The 26,945-nt window shown below is 35.0% G+C and overlaps 4 protein-coding genes and 1 long non-coding RNA gene across 5 annotated transcripts; 4 read left to right on the top strand and 1 right to left on the bottom strand.

The window, feature by feature from the left end:
• The first annotated feature begins 5 nt into the window (after nucleotides 1–5).
• On the top strand, nucleotides 6–7,552 carry LOC100640061 (phosphatidylinositol 3,4,5-trisphosphate 3-phosphatase and dual-specificity protein phosphatase PTEN-like). The gene is made up of 16 exons (XM_019995777.1): nucleotides 6–106; nucleotides 160–249; nucleotides 2,143–2,237; nucleotides 3,384–3,468; nucleotides 3,609–3,694; nucleotides 3,768–3,898; nucleotides 4,412–4,519; nucleotides 4,574–4,715; nucleotides 4,827–4,885; nucleotides 5,023–5,130; nucleotides 5,196–5,281; nucleotides 5,629–5,708; nucleotides 5,766–5,897; nucleotides 6,007–6,098; nucleotides 6,684–6,872; nucleotides 7,153–7,552. Exons 3-15 carry the CDS (start codon nucleotides 2,156–2,158, stop codon nucleotides 6,864–6,866), a joined length of 1,374 nt encoding a protein of 457 aa, XP_019851336.1. The 5' UTR covers nucleotides 6–106; nucleotides 160–249; nucleotides 2,143–2,155; the 3' UTR covers nucleotides 6,867–6,872; nucleotides 7,153–7,552.
• A 122-nt stretch (nucleotides 7,553–7,674) lies between these two features.
• LOC109581548 (uncharacterized) lies at nucleotides 7,675–11,600 on the bottom strand. Its single transcript, XM_019995762.1, has 17 exons — nucleotides 11,396–11,600; nucleotides 11,209–11,226; nucleotides 10,712–10,786; nucleotides 10,208–10,285; nucleotides 10,081–10,155; nucleotides 9,970–10,024; nucleotides 9,701–9,885; nucleotides 9,516–9,642; nucleotides 9,348–9,461; nucleotides 9,190–9,287; nucleotides 9,043–9,111; nucleotides 8,835–8,895; nucleotides 8,622–8,782; nucleotides 8,483–8,551; nucleotides 8,072–8,368; nucleotides 7,957–8,014; nucleotides 7,675–7,890 (listed from the first exon to the last, which is right to left on the bottom strand). Exons 1-17 carry the CDS (start codon nucleotides 11,558–11,560, stop codon nucleotides 7,856–7,858), a joined length of 1,740 nt encoding a protein of 579 aa, XP_019851321.1. The 5' UTR covers nucleotides 11,561–11,600; the 3' UTR covers nucleotides 7,675–7,855.
• LOC109581553 (uncharacterized) lies at nucleotides 8,703–11,376 on the top strand. Its single transcript, XR_002184671.1, has 3 exons — nucleotides 8,703–8,779; nucleotides 10,742–11,006; nucleotides 11,200–11,376. It is a non-coding gene; the product is annotated as an uncharacterized LOC109581553 (long non-coding RNA).
• Nucleotides 11,601–11,747: 147 nt separating the features above from the next.
• On the top strand, nucleotides 11,748–18,676 carry LOC100639009 (uncharacterized). Its single transcript, XM_019995750.1, has 26 exons — nucleotides 11,748–12,065; nucleotides 12,132–12,158; nucleotides 12,672–12,761; nucleotides 12,813–12,887; nucleotides 12,934–12,975; nucleotides 13,056–13,119; nucleotides 13,178–13,377; nucleotides 13,443–13,572; nucleotides 13,666–13,785; nucleotides 14,046–14,146; nucleotides 14,512–14,586; nucleotides 14,636–14,705; nucleotides 14,767–14,978; nucleotides 15,033–15,113; nucleotides 15,168–15,455; nucleotides 15,505–15,576; nucleotides 15,640–15,994; nucleotides 16,083–16,225; nucleotides 16,281–16,394; nucleotides 16,571–16,712; nucleotides 16,765–16,955; nucleotides 17,011–17,103; nucleotides 17,153–17,408; nucleotides 17,474–17,570; nucleotides 17,629–17,887; nucleotides 17,965–18,676. Exons 1-26 carry the CDS (start codon nucleotides 11,811–11,813, stop codon nucleotides 18,346–18,348), a joined length of 3,936 nt encoding a protein of 1,311 aa, XP_019851309.1. The 5' UTR covers nucleotides 11,748–11,810; the 3' UTR covers nucleotides 18,349–18,676.
• A 393-nt stretch (nucleotides 18,677–19,069) lies between these two features.
• LOC109581537 (uncharacterized) lies at nucleotides 19,070–26,611 on the top strand. Its single transcript, XM_019995739.1, has 30 exons — nucleotides 19,070–19,212; nucleotides 19,264–19,346; nucleotides 19,397–19,462; nucleotides 19,508–19,559; nucleotides 19,667–19,833; nucleotides 19,886–19,957; nucleotides 20,360–20,533; nucleotides 20,593–20,619; nucleotides 20,677–20,733; nucleotides 20,783–20,860; nucleotides 20,913–20,990; nucleotides 21,044–21,095; nucleotides 21,177–21,352; nucleotides 21,459–21,582; nucleotides 21,642–21,752; nucleotides 21,826–21,920; nucleotides 21,980–22,054; nucleotides 22,141–22,407; nucleotides 22,485–22,565; nucleotides 22,750–23,031; nucleotides 24,169–24,237; nucleotides 24,292–24,412; nucleotides 24,459–24,613; nucleotides 24,669–24,930; nucleotides 25,043–25,239; nucleotides 25,365–25,466; nucleotides 25,550–25,808; nucleotides 25,866–25,962; nucleotides 26,027–26,225; nucleotides 26,416–26,611. Exons 1-30 carry the CDS (start codon nucleotides 19,071–19,073, stop codon nucleotides 26,464–26,466), a joined length of 3,771 nt encoding a protein of 1,256 aa, XP_019851298.1. The 5' UTR covers nucleotide 19,070; the 3' UTR covers nucleotides 26,467–26,611.
• The last annotated feature ends 334 nt before the right edge of the window (nucleotides 26,612–26,945 follow it).

Here is a 26,945-nt window from a genome sequence, read left to right as displayed (position 1 = left end):
ATTGACCGATTGTGACATTGTGAGAATAGGCTAGGCACAGAGAGAGGAGGAGAGAAGTTTTATCAGCATTAGTCAGAAACTTTTTAGCCAGAGGAAAGAAAAGAAGGTGAGGGTTTGGATTGGATTCTATTCTAGCTTCGCTCGTTTCTTCTCGTGTAGGTTGTTGGTGTTTGAGTCTTTGAAGTTTAGTCTGTGTTTGTCAAGAGAAAGCAAGTCATCGTTGGCCGCCAGTCTCGGGTTTAAAAGAGGGTGAGTTCATTCCCTTTTACTACTGGGAGATCCTTAATTTATATCCTTTTGTGTATAAAGACAAGCCTGAGAAAGGGGAGGGGTGATCCCTCTCACCTGGCTGCTAGTTTGAATTGAGTACACAATATTGATTGTCATACCAACCGGGTTTCTCTGTTTTGTATTAAAGTCACCTTATTAGCTATTAGAGAGAGGGAGACTTGGTTACATATGAGACCACACGCAGCTATAGTGCATGTACATGTATAAAGGTAGGAGCATTGCCAACCCCCCATACCCGTTTATAATCCGAGCCAATCCTTGGGTTTCTTTATTTGATATCAGGGAAGAGTCTATCACAACAAGTAGTCTTTAAAGGTAATGCTTCACGTTGTTTGATAGTAGTGTAGCTGTTGCAATTGTTTGTGTTGGTATGCTAGTAATTTTTAAGTGTTTATACAGACCTTGCTCATTGGTACTGTTGTAATGTAACATGATGGCAGTCTGGTAGTGGCTGAGTGGATATGGATAATGATGATAGTAGAGATAGAGAATGAGGAATAGAGGAAATGATGATAATGTTTTACTTTAAAAGAAAGAGAGGGAGAAGGAAAGAGAGCGAGAGAGGGTGGGATAAGAAGGTGAGAAAGATTGATTTGAAGACCGAGGTTGATTGTAGTGATATAACCAGTTGTATAGATTTCAACATAATTTATGTTTCATACTTATTAACTGTACATGTACCCGAAAAGAACAGACAGAAATGAAACTAAAATTATGTTTGGACCAAACCGAAGGCCCTGCTTTTCTCTTAAAGCATTTCCATTTGCACATTTTTCATTTTCACCATTGTGGAACTTCAATTTTGATAAACAGTCCAATAAGTATGAACAAACTCCACCTAGGGTGTAATAAATTGTGTGAGAGTGATCCAGTGTGGAGGAGGGAAGGTGATGTGTGCACTGTATGCATATCTTGATCATGTGTTGGCCTTTTGACAATCTTAATAGGATTAGTATTGTCACTGGCACTATTTGAAATTGGTCTTCAATGCATGCATAGATAATCACTGTATTGTTTTACCTATTTTTATAATAGTGTATCCATTAATTGAATGATTATGCTCTAAATGAATCATTTTCTTCAAACTATATCCTATCTGTACTTGTAAGACATGTACATGTACAACTCCAGGTGGAAATACAGTATTCCATTGTGTTTTCATTAATGAGTGTTTATATTGTGAGGATATATACCTGCATGATGGTGCTAGTTCTTGTGAATTCAAATACTCTTGAGAACTCCCCCTTCTCTCTTATTTCATTCTAAGTGTTTGTCAACAAACTCTCAGTTACTCAATATCTCTATTTGTTTGAAGGTAGTCCTGAAGGATTTCAATTATGAGGCATATTGGGCAATCCTGCTGTGTCATTTTCTTGAAGAGAAATATACTGTGCATGTACATGTACACGGTGTGCCAAGTTGTAACTACATATGTTTATGCATGTAAAGTGAAAATTTATATAAAACTATTGAAAAATTGACCAGGTGTTTCTTATAGAAGTAATTTTGAGAGGTTTCTTGTAGAAATTGTTGAATTGTAACATACCTGTTCCCCCTAGTACTATACTACCTACCTACACTTAGATGTGTATAATCTAGTACATGTGCATGTGATTTTTTTGTGTGTTTTATTGCCTGTGAGTACAAATACTGTGTGACCTATAGTATCTATCATTATTTGTGTGTACCTTAAATGATTATTTTACTAATGTTTTTTATGCATGGTGCTTTTATTAATCATATTCAACTCCAACATTACCTCCCATAGGAAGACATTAATTGTATTCATAAAAATATAACACAATACGTAATACATTCATTGCCTCTCTTTCTCTCTCTCTTTTTTATTAGACACAGATTCATAATGGCTACTAACAAGTTCAGACATTTGGTGTCCAAGAGAAAGAGAAGATTCATTGCTGATGGGTTTGATCTTGATATGACATGTAAATACCAGCACCTAGCAAGCCTACACATGCACTGTACATGAATGTCTCTCTGCTATTTTATACTGTACTAGACACTACTAGCTACTAGTTTAATACATTTAAAGCATGCACTAGCTGTACAAGTCAAAATTAATAGGTGTATACATGTAATTGGTTCCTGTCAAAAAATCATACAGTACATATGACATATGCATGCATGTTGTATTTTATGTATTGTGCTTTGGTGATATTGATATGGAGCACAATGTGTAATAACAATTTCAAGTGTTATTGGATCCAGTTTTTGGAAAGAACTGTGGCATGATAGCATTAGCATTATGATTGAATTTCAATTCGTTATAATTTTATTTGTATTGCGTATGCTGTTTTCAGACATTCTGTTGCTGTAGTTCGACTAGTGTTTGTCTTGTCTTATGTGATTCACTGGCTCATAAGTCATTGAGTAATTGAGCTTACTAAGTACTTGATATCATGATGATTGTGGTTAGCACCATAGTTGAACTACATTGTACCTTTGAATTGTGTTGCTTCAGAAGATGCACACTAGAATTAATTGGCACCAATTGTGTATATGCATACACGTGAGTGTGTGTTTATTGCAAAGTGGCCAAATATCGCATTACGTAATCAACCAAAATACATCAAAATTTGCATTTATTTTATTATATGTCTGCACTCCTAATGCAATGTACATGTAGTTGTAGTCCCTCATTTTAAAAGTACACAAAGGATTAATGAGGTTAATGAGCATGGAACAGAGAGAGAGATGGGGGGAGGGAGGGAGGGAAGGAGAGGGAGAGGGAGGGAGAGAGAGAGAGGGAGAGGGGGGGAGAGGGGAAGGTTGGAGGGTAAGAGTATTAATGAGAAAGTGAGAGTTGTTGTATGAAAGAGTACACAGTGCCTCTGTATAGATTAGAGCCACTGCCTATAGTCCTTTAATCTGAGGTATGTTTGTTTGATGTGTTTTTGTTTGTCTGAGTTGCTGACTTTTGCGTACCATGTATGTGTCTGTGTGTCACAATACCTTATTTGGCATTATAGCAAAGTCTTTGTTTTCTATATGTTAGCTTGTATTTCATGTCCCTTTATCTTTACCCTCTCTCCCCCTCTCTCTCTCCCTCTCTCTCTCTTTACCCTCCCTAGTCATCAAACCTAATATAGTAGCTATGGGTTTTCCGTCTGAGAAACTTGAAGGAGTATATCGTAACAAAATGTCAGATGTGCAAAGGTACACAATCACTATTGTTTCATTGTTAATATTTTGTTAATGGATGTTGATATGTGAATGGCTCAATGAATGATGGTGATGATGACCTGAGATGACAACTTTCACTTCTCTCTCTCTCTCTCTATTATTTATTGTTGTAGATATTTTGACACGCATTACACTGATCACTACAAGGTTTATAATCTTTGTTCCGAGAGGTTTTACGATCCCAAAAAGTTCCACAAAGGTTTGCCTCTAAAGCAACGCATATCAGTTCCTTCTTTTTCTTTTTTTTAAACTCTCTTTTCCTTTCTCTCCAGTTACGGTGTACCCATTTGATGATCACAACCCTCCTCCTTTTGAGCTGATTCAACCTTTCTGTGAGGACGTTGATGGCTGGCTCAAAGAAGACAATAGAAATGTTGCAGTTATACATTGCAAGGCAGGAAAGGTTAGTTTCTGACTGATCCTGTTGTCAGTGGTGGAATGGATGCTATACATATATCATAAAATAACATTGTCATATAGCCATAGCTATTAGACTATTGTTGTACATGTACTTGCATTTATAGTTATTCTTGGTTGTTTGGTTTAAGGAGTTTATTTAGCGAGTTATTTTTAATTCTAAATGTCAAAACTGACCTGCTCATTATTTCTGAATGTGTCCTTTTTACAAGTGTACATGTACATGTATATAATAACGAGGATTTAACACCGTGTACATTGTACATGTACATGTATGTACACAATACATGGAGAAACATAACTTGAAGGAGTAGCACTACATGATCTTCTCGTTCCTCCCAAGCTACTTGTGCCTTATAAGCGCTGGACTTGTTTTTGTTCCTTCCCACTTGTTCCTTTTATTGTTGACATTCTATTCCTCCAATTTCCCAACCTTCCTCCTTCTCCTCTAATTATTTTTTTCTCTTCTATTCGTCTTTTCTTTCTATTGTACATGTAGGGTAGAACCGGTGTCATGATTTGCTCGTACTTACTACATGATAGACTGTTTGACACAGTGAAGGATGCCCTCCAGTTTTACGGAGAGGCCAGGACCCAAAATGCAAAGGTATAGACTTTGTGCATATTCTAATCTTTTTAAATTTTACATATGCAACTTTAGGGCGTTACCATCCCAAGCCAAAGAAGATATGTTCAGTACTATGGCCACCTTATTAGAAATAATTTACAATATTCTCCTCGGACAATTTTATTACATGCTATTAGATTAGAAGGAATACCTAACTTCAGTGGAGGGACCTGTGGTATGTAACCGACTATATGTACATGTACATGATCTACATGTACATGTGTATGTATTTACATGTGTATATATGTATTTTACATGTCTATATATGTATTTTTGTACATTGTAGCTCCTTTCTTTATTGTGAGAAAACACAAGGTTGTATTATATACCTCAAAGGTTTATGAAGTGAGTCCATTCATTTTCTGTGCATGATTTCCCCCTCTTTCCCCCTCTCTCTCTCTTTTTGCTATTTTTTCTATTGTGTTCTTGTCTCTCTTTGTTTCATCTCTCTACCTATCACTACATGACCTCTCTCTTTCTAGAGTATTAGACGGACTGATGCGTTTGCTGAGCTCATGTTAACAAAGCCCATTCCTCTTTGTGATGACATTAAAGTCGAGTTTTATCACAATCCGAGATTTGGCTCAAAGGCAAGTTATACTTGATCTCTCGCACTCAAAATACATTAATATTTAATTTAAATTAATTTTTTTAGGAGAAAATGTTTTTATTTTGGTTTAATACATTTTTTGTTGACTGGCATGTAATGCAGCAGGAGGCACAGAATGCTATGGCAACAAAGTGAGCTACTCTCTCTCTCTCTCTCTCTCTCTCTCTCTCTCTCTCTCTCTCTCTCTCTCTCTCTCTCTCTCTCTCTCTCTCTCTCTCTCTTACTCTTTTTGTCATCTTTTCCATCATCATTAATTTTTTATTTACATTTTGTATACCATCTCATTCTCACATTTCATCAAGAACTACTGTAGTATTTACACATGATCATGTACATGTACAATAACATAGCTGTATACCATATAATCTTCAGGATATAGTGCGGCTAGAGGGCTGAGCCCCTTAATGTTTTACATTCGTCTTGTAATAATGATAATTATTATTTTTTAATTTTTTTATTTTTTAATGCTTTTTCTTAGGGAAGCTAGGGAGGAGAGGATAATGCATAGCTCTCCTGCTTCTGCTGGTATTGGTAAAGGGAACAATGTCAGCTCTAGAGGTGAGTCTACGCTTACATTAACACTCAATAGTTTCCATCATTTGTTTAATGATTTAGGTGTACCCACGGCTTCTCCTCTGACTACAATTTCTGTTGATCAGAAAGCCCCTTCAAGATTAGCTGGATACAGCACTGCTAATGGTGATAGGGCTGAAGGGGAGCTAGTCTCACTTGATGCTACCCCAAAAGGTGGTTTTGCAAATATTTAATACCATTTTAGTTTTATTAACTTTATTTTCATTTTTGTTTTTGTTCCTTTCTCCTCCTCCCTCCCTCTCTGTCTCTTGGCTCTATACAGCTTCACACTTTCGAGTTGTTATCTTACCAAAGAATGAAATTGATAAAGCAAATAAAGACAAGAAGCACAAGCAGTATCCTTGTAACTTTAAGGTACAGTAGGTCCCATATGCACTTTTTTAAAGTTAAACTAGACATTCTAAAGTAATTTTGATGTACATGTACATGTAGAAAGTTTGAGCTGCTTTCAATAAATAATTTTGAAGTTATGAGCATTAAAAAAACATACCAATTTTTGAAAAATTATAGCCCATGGTTTTCCCCGAAAAATGGCTCCGAAATCACCCCAAATTTTTATTACATTTTTTGATACATATTGATGTCCTTATGCTATGTAGGAAGTTTGAGCTGATTCCGACAAATATTTTTCGAGTTATGGCCATTTTTTAAAATGGGCCAATTTCTGAAAAATACCCTGTACTATAGCCCATGGTTTTTTCCAAAAAATGGGCCCGAAATCACCCCAAATTTTTATTGCATTTTCTGATGTATATTGATGCCCTTATGCTATGTAGAAAGTTTGAGTTGATTCCGACAAAAAAAATCATTTCATTTTACATTTCTTTTATTTCAATAAGGCCCAATTAGTTTCACTTCTGAGTCATCTTGTCACGTACATGTACATGTACAGTACATGACTACATGTGCATTTAAAGTATGTGCTTTCTTCAATTTTAGGTTCACATGGTTTTGTCAGAGGCTGATAATCCTGGATTCAGTCTTGATCATTATTGTGAGGAGGATCTTGAGTCTCAGACTGATGAGCAGCCTGATGATCCTCACCACGGAGAAGAGAACCTCTCAGATACTGACCCAGAGGATGACGAGAACTGGGAAGAAGTAGAGTCAGTGGCTGTATAGTTAATGGTAATGACCACGATGATACAGTATAGCTAGAATCTCTTGTGGCCCAAAATTTTCGTGAATTTTGCAATTTATTTAAAATTTGCCAAAAAAATAATATCCCCAAAAATCGATTTAATATGGTTCAACATGGCCAAAAGGCAGAAAATTGGGAAAATTAAAACCACGAAAAAGATTTTTAGTTGAATTTATGAAATTTTTGGACCATGACATTTTCTCGCTATACAGTGTTGTACTCATTTATATTTATGTTTTTGTTTCTCTCTTCTCTGGTTCCTATTAGTTCCTGTAACCTTAAAGACACAGCGTAATTACACTTTTGAGCATCAAAATAATATTAAACTGTGTTACCACTGTTTATGTTTTTGTATTCTAATTATTATTATTATTATTATTATTATTGTTATTATTATTATTGTTATTATTATTATTGTTATTATTATTATTATTATAATTACTGTTCTTATTGTTATTATTAATTATTACTATATAATCAACTGGTTGGTTCTTTACCACACAATCGGGTGATGGCAAATCTCTTCTTTTCTCTTTTGTTGTGCTACTTGTGTCTTTACTCGTCTCATTTTAGTTCTTTTTATTAAGTTTGAAAACATTTTTGTACTTTTCAGTGTATTGATGATATTTTTATAGAGAAAAGGCAGGATTATGATTACATTTTGCAAGAACAGATGTAGTAAAATAGAGTTAACTCCAAATCCAATAATAAAGAGTGGGTGGGGCTGGATTTAGAGAGTACGAGTATTACCAAAAGTATACGGAAACCACGTGTCTAAAAATAAAATGCTGCAGTTTTGCTGTCTTCATCAATTAAAGCTTATTTTGTAATAAAATGAATGGAATGGACAGTTTAAAGGTATTCACATATATAATACACACAGTAACAAATTGACTTAATTATATGTCACGTGTAGACATGTCATAATGTGGTAATGTTTTGCTCAAGTTATACTGAGCTAGTGGATAATCTACCCCTCTTCTGTGTCAGACTCCAAACCTTTTCCTGATAATGCGAAAAGAAATGAAGAAGAAATCTTAATTAGTAGTTAGAATGATAAAAATAGATTACCCTTTATTTTGATGGGATTGTTCCAGCTGGTCTCCATTGCTTCTTGCACGCTTCTTGCCTAATTATTATTAATAATTAAAGGATGTTCCCCTTTCTCCCTCTCTCCCTCTCTTACCCATAGATAAGTATCGTCATTGTTTCTCTCAATACTAATAAAGAATTCTTTCAATTGTGCCTTTATCACGTATGAGTATTGTGGTATATTTAAATTCTGTCCGATCAAGAGCTGAATATGAGTGATATTAGATGAAATGGTACTCCAGCTGATATTGAATGATATATTATTATTATATTCATCGATTTTTTGATCGACTAATACAGCCAGTGGTACATGTACTGGAACCTGTACGCTGCATGAGGCTGGGTATGGTAATGGACGCCAGTAATAATCTGATCTTTTTTGAGATGATAACTACAGAGAGAGAGGGAGAGAAAGAGAGAGGGAGGGAGAGAGAGGAGAAAGGTGGAAATAGAAAAGGTTCATAGATGAAATATCTTTTTAAATTTCTTGTTGTGTCTTTCTTACGTTAACATGAATATGGTCGTCTTGAATGTCTGAAAGAATTTTTGAAACTCTGTACTGGCTTTGACTCACCTATTGCATAGACAATACATTAGGAGCCTCACTATGTGTCTGTTTGCATGTGTGTGGGTGAATCACTAACATTTGCTTTTATCTTCATTTCTTTCTCATGTTTTATGTCTAGCAGGTAATGACTAATGGCCTCGTTTCCAGAGTGACTCCAGTTAGCCATTAGTATCACTGGACCATCCCCAATCCTTACGCTGGAGCAATTTAATTCCACTGATCCATTGAATTCAGGTACTACGTGTTATTGATAGTTATTAACAGTTATTAATTGTTATTATTATCATACGTTTTGGTATAATTGTGACTTGAGTTCCATCTGTGTCATCTCTTGAAGGATATGCTTTTACCTACATGTGATGATTATAGTGCGTAATTATAGTGTAGCCATTGTACACATACATGTACATTGTACATATTATATGCGCATAATAAAATTAAGGCTATTAGAAAGTTTTCATGTATGAATGACGTATTGCTTTGTGTCTCCTACTCACTATTAAATGATAAGTGCATCCAAATCTTGGGAACTGGTTGGATCCATCAGTCTTTATTGATATATTGTTCTATAATACAAATGATGTCATTGATGTGCATTGGGTAATCAGTTATTAGCAGTTTCCAGTATAATTGCATGAGCTCACTTGTTTAATATCATTATATGTGAAGAGTTTATTCATGCCTCCACACTCTTCCTGTGTTGATAATACAAATACACTGTATGAAGTCACAGCTCCTGCATCTGTCAATATTTAAATGAGGAAATAATGTCTATGGATTTCACTTAACGAGGTTTGTTTACTTGTCTCTGGTCCCTCCCACTGGATATCTATCTCTACAAAGCTTGAATGTTCTTTGTCCTCTCTAAAGGCAGGAACAATGGTTTCAGCTGCTATTTGTGATGGATAAAATTTCTCTATTAATGAATATGTTATGATAATTTTCTAATTTAAAACTTAGTTTTTCTCACCGTTATTGATGCAAAGTGTAGCTGGAGGTGAATAAGGTGTCTGATGATTCCTACTGATCACTGATACTGATACATTAACGGCACGACACGAGAATCCTGTTAATTTTAGCGTCTGCGTTAAATCAGACTATTAAAAAATTACATTGTTTATCATTTATTGTCATTGCTGCTCTTGTTCAAGTTACCTGCCAGTAATATTGAGTTATTCCTTCATTTATGTCTGTAACTTTGAAGAGGAAGTTTACCCAATCAGGCTCGCTGTTGTTGTTATTGTTGTTGTTTATTCCATTTGTTTGGTTGTATGTAACTGCATATGCATATTCTTCTTCTGTTTGCATCAATATGGGTGGAGCAACTGGAACAGGTGGTACTAGTAAAATTACGATAAATAATGATAATAATATTCAGGAATGTAATATATAAATAATGTACATTTAAAAATTATTTGGCTTACTGTAACCATTGTTATCAACTTTATGGAGGCATCCTTTCTTGCAGAATGTTTTACCCTATTAATATTGTTATTATTATTGCTATTATTATTATCATTGATATTATTACGTACACATTTTCTTGAGCAACTGTTATCGTGTATGGCACATCTGGTCTCTCCATTGCAACTATCCTTACACAGCGAGTACTGTCACAATAAAACAAGATGAGCTGATACAGTAACATCGTCAATTACTTACGCATTTATTCCTGCATTTATTTGGAGTCAAGTCTGTGTATAGCTTTGAGATAACACATCCCAATTGACACTGTTCCACCTTTCATGATTGAAAATAAGACCTCATAATTGTATTAGATGTGTGCATGTGTAAAATTACTATTCTGTTTTTGTACATGAGCATACCTACATTGTATATGTACACGTAAAGGCCCCATACACTAGGCAACATGTTGCTAGCAACATCTGTGGTTACTTCAATCTTGTCAGCAACATGTTGCCAGAAATAGAATGCTATTCTATTTCTGGCAACATGTTGCTTACAAGATCAAAGTAACCACAAATGTTGCTAGCAACATGTTGCCTAGTGTATGGAGGCCTTAAGACTATGTTTTCTGAGAGCATGTGAAGTTTTTGGTGAGAGTTATGTGTGCTATGCATTGGTCGTGTGCGTGTGAGGATTGTAAGGGAAGTGTGTGTATTGCTGTTAATTTGTTTGTCCTAGCTTTAATTGTTTTATAATTACCTTTTGATATATTCGGCAATTGTTTTGTAGATCCGTGACATTCCTTGTTGGCCAAACATTGACTATGCTCACATTCTGTGGAGATGAGAGAGAATGAGGAATATATGGAAAGAAAAAGACAGACAGACAAATGGAAAGATTTTTAGATCACATGATTACGAATGTAAAGACATAATTATTAAGAGATGTAGTATAGTTTTTAAAAATATAAATCGGCCTGCGACAGTAGGCCTGGAGACGAGAAAGAAACTTTAATATGACTAGTCAAAGAGTCTCATTGCCTCCTCTTAGTAACGTATGTACACACACCTACACTGTATTGACTACTCTCAACATGAATGAAATGCTCCAGACACTAATTAGCTATTTCTACAGTAACAATATTTATGCTGCCTACTAGGAGGCTCGCAAATGTCTATTGGTTATAAATCTATAAATTATTAATCTATTATTATTATTGTTATTATTATTATTATTGCTATTAATAGTGCACTCACTGGTAGCTTGACTCCATACTTTTTATGATTGATACAGTCAGTGGAGAAAAGGAGAGAGAATGGAAAAGAAAGATGTTTGCATAAGATGTAAAGAAAAAAAACAATTAAGAATGTACTATTGATAATAGTAATAGTAATAATGATGATGATGGTTCTTCATTTGCTCACACATTCAACTGATTCTTACTTGTCTCAAGCAGTAATCTTGACACTTAATAGCTCTTAAAAAAGTCTCTTCACTTTGCATCTGAATATCATTCCTGTTGTTCCTGCAGTTAGTCAGCAGACATGAGTGGCTGAGAGTGAGAGACAGAGAGAGGACAATACAGCATGCATATAAGCACATCTTCATCTTTCAGCAGATTTTCCTGGTCTTTATTAAAAGTGAGTAACTGCATCAGCTCAAAGAGGCAGTCCTTTTTATACCTAGCTACACACGCACATAATTATTAATTATTGCGTGGGCGTAGATTGTGGTAAAAACTCTGTGCATGCATGCAGCATGCATCTCTTGTATAATAACCCACGCATTAATAATTGTGTGTATAAAAAGCTGAATCTCTGCCCAAGTTATAGAAAGAGAAAGGAAAGAGAGAGAGAATATGGAGATCCTTAGCCCCCTGTCTTTCATTGTATTATTATTCTTGTTATTATCATTTTCAGGTGCTACTAATGATGATCTCCCAGGTAGTGGAGATGGAGGAGATGGAGGAGATAATGAAGATGATGATAATAATGACATCATTTGTATCAATCCCCTCAACCTCTCATCTCTTCATCCTTCTTATTTCTATGAAGGCTCCAATTTCACTCTTGGACTGCAACATGGGTCCTGTATCAGTGCCTGTTTGAATCAGGTATATTTACACTTTTAATAAATCATTTTATTTCTTTTTTATCCCTCCTCTCTCTCTCTCTCATAGCTGATATTGGACAATACTTTGTTTCAGGTAAATAAAAGCTAATTATTATTATTATTATTATTATTATTTATATTATTTTCAAGAGCGACTAATGTACCACACTTGTTTTTATCTTGCAAATGACTTGTTTGTTGACCAGCCCTGCCAATTTTAGCACATTGTCACTACTTATTGTTGTTGTCTAGTTAGCAGACTGTAGTGCAACCACATCAAAAGCCTCATAGAAATAATGCATTACAACAATTATGAGTAATTACAAAATTGAGTAATCTTACCAGATTAGCCTGGCGAGACTATAAATTAAGCAACCAACTGCTACATGTACATTTAGTTTCTAGTAAATTTGATATGTTTCTCTATTTTTGATATGCTACATTTTGTTTTCCTGCTTTGTTGGAACTTGTTTGTTTTTGCAATAACATCAAATTAGAGGGTAATAACTTGTGCTTCATTAATTTTATCAAAACATTGCTTGTTTACTATTGAGTGTGTGTATGCTTGCATGTCTTATATCCTCTCATCTCTTTCCCTGAGTTACAGGAATTTCTCACTTTTGATAATGGCCTTTTTATCTTATCCCCTCTCTCTCCTATCTTACAAGATAATCAAAGCTGTCATATCTGGGCACTGGTAATAATAATTTTTTTTCTGCATGATACTTTACCCTCTACTCTCTCACAGCTAATGCAGTGTAGTAAAGGTTGCTATTACAGCTCAACTGTCAAAGCAAATACAAGTCTTTGTGATAGTTTATGTGTGAGTATTAATTAGTTTATTTTATTGTTTTAAGTTTTCCTTTCAGTATGACAGTTGCTCTGGCAATGAGGTTTGCAGCAGCGATTGTGTGAGTTTATAAATATATCAACACTGAAATTAGTTTTTGGTATTATTATTATTATTGTCTATGATCTGTATGCCAAACAGGATGAAGATGTTTGTATTACTGGTTGTAGTATACCATTTTCAATGACTCAAGAATTGAGTAGCGGTGAGCTTTGAATTAAGAGTGAATTATGCTATGTAGTATTTTTATTTCATGTTATCAGACACTATTACTCTGCCCACAATGGAGATTAAGGAAACTTCCACCCTTGGAGTCTTTAAGGTTAACTGGACAATGAATGGTGTAGAAAGACTGAAAGAAGACCAGACAAAGGAATGGGCTAATACAACGTGGACACTGCTATTAAACATTACAGCTGTTTCTTATGATGGAATGAATAAAACGACCATATTCAAGAATATTGTAAATCTGAATGTGTACCATATGCTTTATTAATCATCTCTTTCTCTTGTTTTTCTCTCTCTTAGCCTGCTTTATTTACAGAGCTTGATCTCCGGGAGTACATTTGCTCCAAAGTACACTTATCCTATTCCTGGGTTAGCCCCAACGGCAGTTATTATAACAATGGCACTGTCAGTATTCTTAATGTCAAAGGAGGTAAATAATATCATCATTAAATAAATAAATTTGAAATCACGATAATCAAAACAGCAGATGTGTGTGTGTTATTGTTATTTCTGTCGTATCTAGTAAACGTCACGCAGCCCATCGCCATATCTGCTATCACAATTAGTAGGTATTATTCCTATGACTACAGGAGAGGATTCTTTGGCCATTTTGTCGTTAACATATCATGGGATAATCCACCCGGTACTTAAATATATACCATGCTATTGTATATTTACCATATTGTACACACAAATTAATATTTATTTATTTAATTAATTGTATGGTTGAGTGATCATTGTATTTTAATTAAGTGTGTGGGTTTTTGTCAGCTTTGCCTCAGTCCATATTTAGCTATAATTGCAGTAATGGATTGAAACTGGATGGTCTGTAATTGTGTCTTTGTGACGCGTTTGCTTTTAGTTTACTTGTTTACTGGTTTTGTTTGTGTTTCATTTCCATAGACATGGTTTCAATATCGCATTACAAGATAGTGATTGATCATGCTCAGCATTACAACCGATGCCGTAATGCCATTTTTGATGTAATGCCTGACTTTAATAATGTAAGCTAAGCACTCTATATAATAATAATAATAATTACTATTATTATTATTATTATTATTATTATTATTATTATTATTATTATTATTATTATTATTATTATTATTATTATTATTATTATTATTATTATTATTATTATTATTATTATTATTATTATTATTATTATTATTATTATTATTATTATTATTATTATTATTATTATTATTATTATTATTATTATTATTATTATTATTATTATTATTATTATTATTATTATTATTATTATTATTATTATTATTATTATTATTATTATTATTATTATTATTATTATTATTATTATTATTATTATTATTATTATTATTATTGTTATTATTATTATTATTATTAGATGAGGACTAATTATTTAATTCGAGCTGAGGACCCAGATGATCCTCCTTTTGCTCGCTGCCAGTATAATCTAAAAGTACTTTAATGATTAAACTATTAGCATAATTATCATTTTATTATTGTAGATTGTCAGTATACCAGTTCACAGTTCATTCAATCCTGCTAGTGCAGTCTGGTACCTCTCATTACCCAACTGTATGTTATATGATCCATAATTTTGTGTTCACCCTCTATCTCCTGCTCCTGCCCACTTTAGATGAGCCTGATGATCTCATCATTTCATGTTCACATCAATTGAAGCCTAATGGTCTCTCTTATGTTGTTCATATGTCTGTACAATTAACACCGTACATAGCCAATGAAGAAGTCATTGATAAGATATCAGTTATACCTGATCTCATTGAGTATGGCAGCTCTGGGAATGTCATTGATCAAGATGCTGGGGCACTTGTAGATTTCAATATTGATGTAATGACTTGGTGTCTGATTTAAGTTATCTCATTGCTTTTCTTTAATTCTTAGACTAATGAGACTGATTATCATTTTGTACTAAATTCCGGGTTTTACCCTCAATCAACCAACAATTTCAAATATGAACTATCAGTAAATAATGTCATCAACTCTCTCTTTTTTATAACATTCTCTCTTTCTTTTTAGGTATCAATAGAATGGCTGAATCTAATAGCATTTAAGCCAATCATACAGAATTACAAGTGTTCCTTCAATCCTTTGTCTCCTCTGCCTGGCCCTATCACTGATGTCCGACTGCTTGCTCCTGTCTCCAAGCCTAACAGTTATTCCGTACACTTGTCACTCTCATGGAGTCCTCCTACCAGTTTCAATGGTGTTTTTAAACTTTATGAGCTTGTATTGGTAACAGATCCAAAGAATGGCTCAGAAGAAATATCACAGTCGAGCCAAACACCACGAAAGACAATTGAACAAGTACATTATAATTAATCTGTTGTTGTTATTGCTGTGTTTGTTTTTTTAGGTTGACTTGACAACAGACGTTTGGGTCCCACAGTTTATACCAAGAGATGATGTCCATTGCATGTATATTCAAGTAATCATTATTATTTTTGGTTGTAATTTAAGTCCTGGCCACCCTCCTCTCCTTCTCTCTCAGATAAGAGCTCATAATGGATTCAGAGGTGGTAATTGGAGCGTCCCATTGTTGATACCGTTAGATGAAGAGTGTCTCCCATCAACCATTGAGACAATGCTACCATCCATTACTGCAGCCATCACTTCAGCCACTACTCCAGGGAATACTGCAAGCAATACTGCAGCCACTACTGCAGGGACAAATACTGCAGAGAATACTGCAAGCAATACTGCAGGGACAAATACTGCAGAAAATACTGCAGGGAATATTCCAGCTAGTACTGCATGGAATACTGCAGTCAGTACTGCAGCTAGTACTGTAGCCAGCACAACTTCATCAGCTATTACTGTCACTAAACCAACCTCTACTTCATCTAGTATGCACTTATTCATCATAATGTGAACAAGAATTTATTTTGTTCATTTATATTATTATTATTATTACTATATTTATCATTATTTTAGGCACCGGTAGACTTAGCCCTGCAGCAACAACTGGGCTTGGATTTGGAATTGTACTCATATTATTATTAATTTGCTCATTGTTTGTCCTTTGTCTGTTCTGGCAAATGAGACGACGAAAGAGAAGACTAGAATTTATCCAAGAGGTACATCATTACTGACACCTATGCCTCACACCTTTTATTAATTGATTTATTATAGGATATATTTAGTGATCCTATTTTCCATCAAATGGGTCCAAGGACTACAGTTAATTTTATATCATTGACAGAGAATGCTGTCCTTCATGATGACTGGGAAATACCAGCTGCAATGGTATATTATAGCATAAGCACACAATGATTCAAATGTATTTTTGGGAGAAATTATTCTTTCAGGGAAAATTATTATTTGTAAACTCAATGCTGTTTAACTCACTTAGCATGCCTTGTCTAGGAAACCCTGATATAATTATAGCTTTAGTTATATAATTCATTATATTATTATTTCAGGTTATATTGGAGTGTGAGATAGGACAAGGTGAATTTGGAGAGGTATACAGAGGAATGCTAACTGATCCTACGGTCACGCCTCACACCAGAAAAATACTCAAAGAGACGTATTCCAGCAGTGTTGCTGTGAAATTATTGAAACGTGAGAAAGAGAGAGAGAACGATTTGTTTTAGTTTTTTGTCTTCCACTATAGCTTCGGCCACTGGGAGTGAGAAGAAAGATTTCTTAAATGAAATAGAATTGATGAAACAAATAAGTCAAGGGCACAATTCACACGTTGTCAATATGGTGGGTTGTGTTACAGCACAGGAGCCACTCTGCCTCATCACTGAGTTTGTTAAACACGGAGATCTTCTCTCCTACCTGAGGGCTACTAGGAAAAGAGTAAGGAACAAGTGGCCATTAAATTTTTTAAATTCTTTCTTGGAATATTTAACAGATTCCTGAAGATAAAGTTAATCCATATCCTGATCTTGGAGAGTTGCAATCTTCAGATCTTCTTTCATTTGCTTACCAGATAGCAACCGGAATGGTACAGTATAGCAATAGCTCAATAACTAGCCCTTTTCTTCCTTCCTTAGGAATTCTTATCAAGCCTCGACATAGTACATCGTGATTTGGCTTGTCGTAACGTCCTCATTGGTGATTCTAAGAACCTCAAAATATCGGACTACGGGATGTCAAGAATGGTCCAAGCTGGTGACACGTACGTCAAGTCAACAAAAGGAAAACTCCCTTTGAAATGGATGGCAATTGAGTCAATAACTGATCGTGAATTTACTAGTGCTTCTGACGTGTGGGCGTACGGTGTGACATTGTGGGAGATTGGTACTCTAGGTGAGTGGGTTGATAGTGACAATGACATCATAGATTATTATTATTATCGTTATTATCATCATTAGGGGGTTTTCCTTATCCCACTGTTGGTAATGATGAGTTGTTGATAAGGCTGAAGCAAGGATACAGGATGGAGTGCCCTGATAACTGTTCAAAAGAAATGTAAGGCACAAGAAATTATATTCACTTATAAAATCATTCCCCCCCTCTCTCTATACAGTTATGATATAATGCTTGAGTGTTGGAACGAGTCTCCTCTTAAGAGACCCACGTTTTCCGTGTTGCGTCAAAAAGTTGACAAGCTCCTGAGTGCCCAGCAGTCCAATGCTTACATTGATCTAAGGACGGATGAGGGTAACGATATCTACACTGCACCACCAGAAGAGGAAGAGGAGGAGCAAATGAATAAGATGAAGAGAGGGTCGTCCAATTCAAATACCAGCCTCAGCAGCTCTGCTAATGAGAACGATCCATTGAGAGTAAGGAAGATTTTTTATATTTTTTTATTTTTATTTTTATTTATTAGTTTTAAAAAATTCTTATTTTTCTTTTTTAGGCCTCAAATCCTTTGTTTCTTGAGATTGAAACAACCTCTGGACGCTCTTCGCTCTCTCCTCCTCCATCCTCGTCTCCTCTCCATGTGTTTCCAAACGGTTCAGCCAAACCTCATGAAACGTCTTCACTTTATCTCTCGCCTAGAGCCACGCCAAAGCCTTCCCCGATACGACTCATACCATCTCCTAGGCGACCAATCAGCCTTGCTCTATGGGATGGCGCTAAAGAGAATCCTTACGTTGATGAGCCGGCAGGAAAAACAGGAGGAGTAGGGAGAGTGGGAGGAGGTGGAAAGAGTGGGAGCAGTGTTGTTCCTGTGATAAGAGTGTCAGCCAGCACTCCTTCATCGCCCACACACTCCAAACAGGATGCTCACAAGGAGTGATACTAACTGTCTTCATTTAATTGTTCGTTCACGCCTTCTTAAATCCAGTACAGTAATCATTGCCCTCTGACATTAACTATATTATACTGTATATATATATATATATATATTACATCATAGTGATAATAATGATTTTTTATTATTCTCTGATTGTTGACTCCAAGTGTGTCTTGAGGTGTGTCAGCATATTTCAGTATTATATTATTAGTATTGCTTTTGTTACTTTCATTATTATTGCTATTTTTATTTTTGCTATTGTTATTGTGTAATGTGGTTTTCTTTGTGGTTCTCTGTTTGTTTGCTTTTTTAAAGGTTTTCCCTTCATAAAGGATGAGAATACCCCTCCATGCAATCACAGATACTCTTGAGTTACTAAAATATAAAACATCCTCAAAGTGACAGGAATATTATATTAAAGCCTATAAAATCCTTCATAGTGGGTAGCATCTCTTCCCAACTATAAATTAGCAGTGATCAAATTACCCCCGTACTTGTCAAGATTCTGTTTTGTGGTATGTCATTGCGATGTGTACACCAGTGACAGCCTTGTTTAAACATGTGCGTTGGTTGCTTGCAGCCTTATACCAACACACTGTCTAATTAAGTTCGAACTTGTTTAGATTCTAATGCTTCGTGGAGTAACTCAATTAGTAATTATCCTGCATGGTGAAGCTATATAAGCTTCCAATTTGCAAGCATAGAGTCAGTAAAAAGAGGTCACGATGATGCTCACTCTATCTTTGTTAGTATTATTGTCTCCATTAGTTTTTGTGAGCAGTTTTGAATTGTCTGTTACTATTGAATCCAATAATGTTGACTGCTATCCTCGTTTGTCATTCGAATGGACTGGCACTACAACCAATGGTGAGGTTTTGCAATACTCATAGATTATATGATTTTTATTGGTGATTTTAGAGTCAAATACCAGCCATTACATTGGAGAGCTAGTGTCTCTTGGAGACTGTGCAGGAACAAATCTATCATACATAATTGATGAAGTATTAATTATAGAATATTTGATATTAGCAGTTTTTTATTGCTTTTGTAGGATGAAACATCTTTTGATATAGAAAGAAATGACAGCATATCATACAATTGTGATTATAGATTTACTGTAAGTAATGATAACAATAATAAATGACTTCATTTCTTATTATAGCTCACTTCTTACCCTGATGGTGAAAATGCTACCATTCAGTTTCACACAACATGTAAGTGCATGCAAGTGCATGCTGTTTTGGTTGAAATATGCAAGCCTATATTATGTTGTTGCAGCATGCATGGTTTTATTATATTTATGACCTCTAATTATTTGCAGTGCCTACCAATTTGGTATTGGCTGATGTGTCATTGTCAAGATTCAGTTTGTTTGGTACAACAATCGACTTATCCGTTAGCTGGAATCACATTCCGCATGCGAATGACACCATCAAGAGATATGACGCTAGAGTCATTAACAGGCATCTCCAAACTGTTCTATCTCTTGTAAGTACTCTTTTCATTTGTCTTCTTGATTTAATCTCTTTTTCGTCCTCAGCCTTTTCTTACCGAACCATTCATCAATGGATCCTTTACACTCACAAGTGTATCCGAGCCACTATACATTCAAGTAATATTTATTGTCTGTGTTTGCTATTTTCAAATCCCCTACTTTGACCTCCTTGCTTGATAAATTTGCATGCACAAAGCACCCCTGAGTCAACTAGTGACATAATAGTATGTGTGCACCATTAGAAGTTGCATTAGTGCTAGCAAGAGTATATAGTAAGCTATGATTTATGGTATATATTTACAAATAAGTTGACACAACGTGTGCCTCATATTTACTACTTAAAAAACCACTTTACACTCTCTTGCAAAACATATTGCATGATGATGCAGTTTGGTAGTAAAGCCATTTATGGTCAATAAAGCGTGGTCTATAATAATGTTTCCTTTTACTATTTTAGAGATAAGAGGAATAAACAGTTTTAGATAAGAGGAATAAACAGTTTGCTTTTACTATTTTTAGATAAGAGGGATAAACAGCAGGTGTGTGGATGATACACGCTTCAATGTTTGGAGTGAGCCCTTGTTGCTCAGTAACATTCAATGCAATACATTTACTCACAACGTTGTTGAGCCATTCACCTCGGAGAGAGAAGCTGTTGATAGAGCAAGATGTCATGCAAAATGTGTTGATGAAGTAAAGGAGGAAATAAGTGTAGATTGATTGTTGATATTATTTTTTATCATTTTTTATAGTATGCAATCGATGCAGTGAGGGCATTGGTAAGTAATGGGTAGGCTCGTGTTTATTAATAATTATTTATTTATGTATTGCATCAGAATACTGTGTGGCCTTTTCTTGATGTGTCTACACAAAATTGTTCAACAAAAAATCTAGTGAGTTATAGTTGCTGTTATTATTGATCATTAGTTTTCTTGTCATCAGATTAAGCAGTGCTTCATTGGTTGTGTAGAGAAACTAAAGAGTCCATTTATTGCTGATTACATTTGCACTGACCATTGTGTAAGAAAAATAGCAGCCAATTGATACTTTTAAATTCCTGCATCATCTTTAGGTTACTAGTTGTAAGGATGAGTGTAATGGAAATATACAGTGCCCCATGGGAGATGGAAGCAGCTGTAATAGAAAATGCGTAAGTATAATAGTCTCTATATTAATAATAAGTATTATTATTATTATCAATAGAAATACAGTCCATGTGAGAGAGGCTGTCGGTTGTTTAGCTCTCTAGCAGAAGGTTAGTAGGAACTCAAAGTAATACTGTTATAATGCTTTCTCTCCCTCCCTCCCTCTCTCTCTCAATCCTGTTAATCATTAGAGTCGTCATTACCAGTTAATCCAACTGATCATCCTTCCTTCATAACGACCAACTCCATTGAAGGAGGAGGATATAATATTAATTTAAAGTCAATTAATGACTCCATAATAGGACAATCAGCCACAACTGTCCTCCTCCAAATAAAATCAAAACAATTAACCTACTATCAGTGGCAGGTTAACACTCTCTCACTCTCACACTTTATTAAACTCCCTCTGCCTCAGTTGTTGGTTTACTCTAATTAAATAGCTATACTACTTGTTTGTTTGTTTGCTTGTTTAGGAAAGTCTTAATTCGGCTAATCTTACCTCCTTTGCCTGTCAAGCTGTCAACGTCTCCATTGCCATAGTAACAGCAAGAGGTATTTCATCCTACTCTAGGCCACTTGGTATTCATGTCTATGGAGGCAAGTTAATTTAATATGAAATCATTAATTTTATTAATTAATTTTGTTTTTTATTTTAGAAACACGCTTTGCATCTCATCCTGGTTCAATTAGTATAACCATAAAGGAGGACCGGAGGGAAGGATTCTTTAAACATGCAATGTTAAATTTCAGCTGGAGCAAGCCAACCAGTAATGAGTTTAAGGAGTGTGTGACAATTAAGCTATTACCATCTTCTCTTTCTCCCCCTTTCTTTTGATTCAGATAACCTTGAGCATTTGGAGTATTACCAGATTACGATATTCTCTGTATTGCCAGAATGTGGTGGAGTAGGACAGTTTAATTACAATGTTACTAAGGTATATAACTATGTATGCAGTTCATTGTCATTCTCATTCTTCCTTCCTCTCTTATTTAGAATGAAACCAGTCACTTGATTATATCTAGTGTTCCTATGTCTCTTCCAATTTTCCAATGCTTCTATTTTTATAGGGTAACAATGCATTATTATTACTATTATCATTATCATTATTATCTATTGTTATTATGCATTGTTGCTATTACTGGTATATTTTACAGATACATTCCGAACCATCCGACAGTCGATATGACATTCCATTCGCTCCCTTAGACGTATCAAGAGAGTCTGGACCTCCCCCAGTAGCAAACCTTAGCTGCCACAGAAACCAAAACGTCACTACTGGTGTAATCACAGCCACAATAAGGTGGACTATTGAGCCTTGTGATGCTTTTCTCATGGAAAGAATTATACAATTTATTACTTGGAGGGAGTTTTTAGAAGTAGGAGCTGAGTCTAGCCGGACGAGATTTAGACGCATACCAAAGGTAAGGAATTAATGGTATGAAGGTTGATCTCTTTTTATTAATGAACTCCTTTTGTAAATTGTACCATCTCACTGTAGGTTGATAATAATTGTACTGAGTATCAGACTCAATATGTCTTCTCTCCAAATATAGCACTTCATGACCGTCTCAGAGTTAGAGTAAGAATTGATAATAATAATAATAATAATAATAATAATAATAATAATAATAATAATAATAATATAATATTAGTGATAATAATAATAATAATAATTGTTTCTTTTTGTGATTCCCCCTCTCCCTCTTTTATAATAATAATAATAATAATAATAATTTTATTATTATTTTTTCCTCTATTTATAGTTGCAATACTTCAGTAATTTTAGTATTTTTTGGCGATTGCTACCAGAGCAGACCACCTGTGTCTTGAATACAAGGTCAAACCGACCATCAGTCAATGAAATTGAGAATATCACAATCCACTCAGTGACAGATTTTTTATTCAATATAAGTCTATCATGGTCTACTCCTGTCTTAACGTACGGAGCGTTGACAAATTATACAATAGTTATTACTGCAGAGCCATTGAATGACAATGAAACTGCTAGCAACACTACCAGGATAACAGTAGAGACTACTACTGGGGTAAGTTGGTACTCAGTAAGCTCTTGTGACTTGAAAAATTAAAGTCGGAATTGGCTCAAATTTTATACAGAGCATAAGAACATCAATGTGTATCAGAAAATGTAAAAAAAATTTGGGGTGATTTTGGACCCATTTTTGGAAAAAACCATGGGCTATAGTACAGGGTATTTTTCAGAAATTGGCCCATTAAAAAAAATAGCCATAACTTAAAAAATTTAAGTTGGAATCGGCTCAAAAATTCTACATAGCATAAGGACATCAATATGTATTAGAAAATGTAATAAAAATGTGGGATGATTTCGGAGCCATTTTTTGGAAAAAACCATGGGCTATAGTACAGGGTATTTTTCAGAAATTGGCCCATTTTTTAAAATAGCCATAACTCTAAAAATTAAAGTTGGAATTGGCTCAAGCTTTCTACACAGCTTAAGGACGTCAATATGTATCAGAAAATGTAATAAAAATTTGGGGTGATTTTGAAGTCATTTTTCGGAAAAAACCATGGGCTATAGTACAGGGTATTTTTTAGAAATTGGCCCATTTTTTTAAATGGCCATAACTCAAAAAATTAAAGCAGGAATTGGCTCAAACTTTCTACATAGCATAAGGACATCAATATGTATCAGAAAATGTAATAAAAATGTGGGGTGATTTCGGAGCCATTTTTCAGAAAAAACCATGGGCTATAGTACAGGGTATTTTTCAGAAATTGACCCATTTTTTTAAATGGCCATAACTTGAAAAATTAAAGCCGGAAACAGCTCAAACTTTCTACATAGCATAAGGACATCAATATGTATCAGAAAATGTAATAAAAATGTGGGGTGATTTCGGAGCCATTTTTTGGAAAAAACCATGGGCTAGGGTATTTTTCAAAAGTTTGCCCATTTTTTAAAATGGCCATAACTCAAAAAATTAAAGCTGGAATTGGCTCAAACTTTCTACATAGCATAAGAACATCAATATGTATCAGAAAATGTAATAAAAATTTGGGGTGATTTTGGACTTATTTTTTGGAAAAAAAAAACCCATGGGCTATGGGGTATTTTCAGAAATTAGCCTGTTTTTAATTAAAGTTATATTTAAAATTTTTAATATATTTTATACAGCTCTAATATTTGTACTGTATTATTATAGGAAGAAAACAGTCTTGATATAAATAGACCAAATATATTTCCTACATCAATCTCATGTTTTTATGCACAAGTAAGCTACATATATTCTTCTTAATAATTCATTGTCATCATTTTCCTACTCTAGGTAAGATCAAGCAATGGGCAAAACACAAGCGAATGGAGTGACTTTGTGATTATAAATAAAGATAATGCAATGTGCATCAATGAAACTACTACTGATAGTCCTACCACCAATGGAACTGAAAGTAAGTATATGAGCAACAATGAATTATGAGTCACGATATACTGTAGCTGTTACGGAGGACTCCACATTGCCAGTGTATGTAGTCCCAGTTGCTGCAGCCGGAGGAGCATTACTGATCATAATCATTATCATCTTGTTCATATTATTACTATTCTGCTGCTTCCTTTACTGCAAACAAAGAAAATTTAGGAAATCATTTGACGTACGTTGAATCAAATTTCATAACTCTTGTATGAATTTTATTTTGAATCTCTTAGTTTAATAATGGCAGCGATTGGCTACCAATGAACAGTCCGACCGATGGCGGCACTAACAGTCATGCTATCAACAGTAACTATAGTATCCTAAGAGATGCATGGGAAATAGAGCCAGTCAAAATAATACTGGAGAGTCAATTGAGTGAAGGAGCATTTGGCACGGTGCATAAGGGATATATATGTGGACCATTGAACAATGCAAGACTCCCATCAGATGTAAGGAAGAGTGCGAGCATACCTGTGGCTGTAAAAATGAATAAAAGTTAGTAAGGCTCTCTCTCTTTCTCTCTCCTTATCTCCCACTATTTTAAAAAAATCACTCATCTGCAAGGAATTTGATTTATCATGACACGATTTTATTATTTATGTATTAGAAATGGCAAACAGGACAGAGAGAGCCGATCTACTGAACGAGATAGAGCTGATGAAGCTAATAAGCGAAGGGAACCACCTCCACATTGTTAACATGATAGGTTGTGTCACCATACAGGAGCCGATACAGCTCTGCATGACAATCATTAAACACGGAGATCTATTGAAATTCCTACAGTATATAAGGCAAAACCAACTGGTCAGTATAATATGTACATGTACTATGCCATCATTGGTTATGTCAGAAGCCCCTGATTCTATAGTATATTACTCTACTATTATCTATAGTACAATAGTTTACTTACTATTGTTATGACTATATAGGCTAACACGAGTGGGGGTGAGCAGGATAGTATGTACTACAATATCGGAGATGTGTCTCATTCTGATCTTTTCAGTTTCGGTTATCAAATAGCTTCTGGAATGGTAACCCACAGCAAACACAAACTTTATGCATGCCTCTACCTCTACCTTCATTATCCTTCTCTCTCTCTCTTTTATTATCTTAGGAGTATCTCTCTAGCATTGGTATCATTCATCGTGACCTTGCTTGTCGTAATGTCCTCATTGATGCTGACAAAAACCTGAGAATATCCGATTTTGGAATGTCTAGAAAAGTCGGAGGAGCCGACGAAGCCTACGTGAAGAAGACCAGAGGGCGCCTCCCCTGGAAATGGATGGCAATTGAGTCTCTCACTGAAAGAGAGTTTTCATTTAAGTCTGACGTGTGGTCTTACGGAGTGACCCTCTGGGAAATAGTCACACTTGGTAATGAATGAAGGATTAATTATTAGGTGTCTTATTATAATTATTATGATTTGTTAGGTGGTTTTCCATACCCTACTGTCAGTAACAGTAACATATTGAGTCATCTGCTGGATGGGAATAGATTAGAAAAACCGCAAAATTGCAGCCAAGAAATGTAATGAAAAGAAAGAGAGAGAGAGGGTCATTTTATCCGACCTTTATTGTATGATCTCTTGTAGATATAACATAATGACCCTTTGCTGGTTGATTAATGCCAAAGAAAGGCCATCCTTCTGTGAGCTGAAGGTCAAGTTTGATTCTTTACTGAGTAACGAAGCCGAGTACATACAATTATCAGTTGATCCATCTCTGCCGTATTATAATGTGATCGATGATGAGCTGCTGTCCTGTCTATCAGGAGAAGGGGAGGACTCACAGGTACATGTATGTGCATATACAATATTATTTTAGTGGTTATTATAAAAAAATTCATGCTATTTGTACTTGGGGGTGTACAATACTAAAGTGACAATCAGACTGTATAAATAATGATAATTTTTGCTTTCCTTATAAGAACTCCATCATGTAAACATAAAGAAAGTCACATTTTATTATTATTTTGTTTCAGGTCATTATGAATGAAGGCTTGATGTCAAAGCACCAGACTATGAATAATTAAAAACTAACAATGTTCTTTTAACGTAATTTTTATTGATATAAGCGTCGATACAACAATAATAATAAAACCCGTCTGATTTACATCATTATCATTGTTATAATTATTGTATAAATAAAAGTAAATCCCCTCTATCACACTTGCTCAATATTCTGATTTTAATCTCTTCACAATGTCCTGTTCATCGACAGTAACCCTCTTGTCTCCACCCTTTACACTAGTGTAGCTATAATACCGACGACCTGACAACGTTGTTAACATTTTAAAAGTTGGATTAGACAGCTGTGATCTCGGTACCAGCTCAAATAAAAGAGCATGGTCTTGAAGCCACCACGAATGGACCAGACCAGCTCCATGGACTCCCATTAAAACATCAGCTTTGTGAACAAGTGATATCTGCTCGCACAATCCAAGGTCTTCGCCGTGCATAACAGTTACATTAGCTTTTGGAAAACCCGCTCGCAGGGCCTCTGCCAGCTTAT

This window comes from Amphimedon queenslandica, unplaced genomic scaffold (assembly GCF_000090795.2).
Source record: "Amphimedon queenslandica unplaced genomic scaffold, v1.1 AMPQUscaffold_13520, whole genome shotgun sequence".
Classification (NCBI taxonomy): Eukaryota; Metazoa; Porifera; class Demospongiae; order Haplosclerida; family Niphatidae; genus Amphimedon; species Amphimedon queenslandica.
The sequence above is the reverse complement of the archived record's forward strand: the minus strand, read 5'-3'. Positions and strand labels throughout refer to the sequence as shown.

Excerpts from the sequence above, each read along its gene's own strand:
- LOC100640061 (XM_019995777.1), top strand. The coding sequence starts at position 2,156 with ATGGCTACTAACAAGTTCAGACATTTGGTGTCCAAGAGAAAGAGAAGA. Across the intron at positions 4,716-4,826 it reads CTTCAGTGGAGGGACCTGTG|CTCCTTTCTTTATTGTGAGA; the intron begins GTATGTAACCGA and ends TGTACATTGTAG. Across the intron at positions 5,898-6,006 it reads ACTTGATGCTACCCCAAAAG|CTTCACACTTTCGAGTTGTT; the intron begins GTGGTTTTGCAA and ends GGCTCTATACAG.
- LOC109581548 (XM_019995762.1), bottom strand. The coding sequence starts at position 11,560 with ATGAAGATGTGCTTATATGCATGCTGTATTGTCCTCTCTCTGTCTCTC. Across the intron at positions 10,025-10,080 it reads ACAGTTGCTCAAGAAAATGT|GGTAAAACATTCTGCAAGAA; the intron begins GTACGTAATAAT and ends CAATATTAATAG. Across the intron at positions 8,896-9,042 it reads GATGCACTTATCATTTAATA|GTAAAAGCATATCCTTCAAG; the intron begins GTGAGTAGGAGA and ends CATCACATGTAG.
- LOC100639009 (XM_019995750.1), top strand. The coding sequence starts at position 11,811 with ATGGAGATCCTTAGCCCCCTGTCTTTCATTGTATTATTATTCTTGTTA. Across the intron at positions 14,979-15,032 it reads TTGTAGATTTCAATATTGAT|ACTAATGAGACTGATTATCA; the intron begins GTAATGACTTGG and ends TTTAATTCTTAG. Across the intron at positions 16,713-16,764 it reads TGCTGTGAAATTATTGAAAC|CTTCGGCCACTGGGAGTGAG; the intron begins GTGAGAAAGAGA and ends CTTCCACTATAG.
- LOC109581537 (XM_019995739.1), top strand. The coding sequence starts at position 19,071 with ATGATGCTCACTCTATCTTTGTTAGTATTATTGTCTCCATTAGTTTTT. Across the intron at positions 22,408-22,484 it reads GATTTAGACGCATACCAAAG|GTTGATAATAATTGTACTGA; the intron begins GTAAGGAATTAA and ends ATCTCACTGTAG. Across the intron at positions 25,467-25,549 it reads ATCAAATAGCTTCTGGAATG|GAGTATCTCTCTAGCATTGG; the intron begins GTAACCCACAGC and ends TTATTATCTTAG.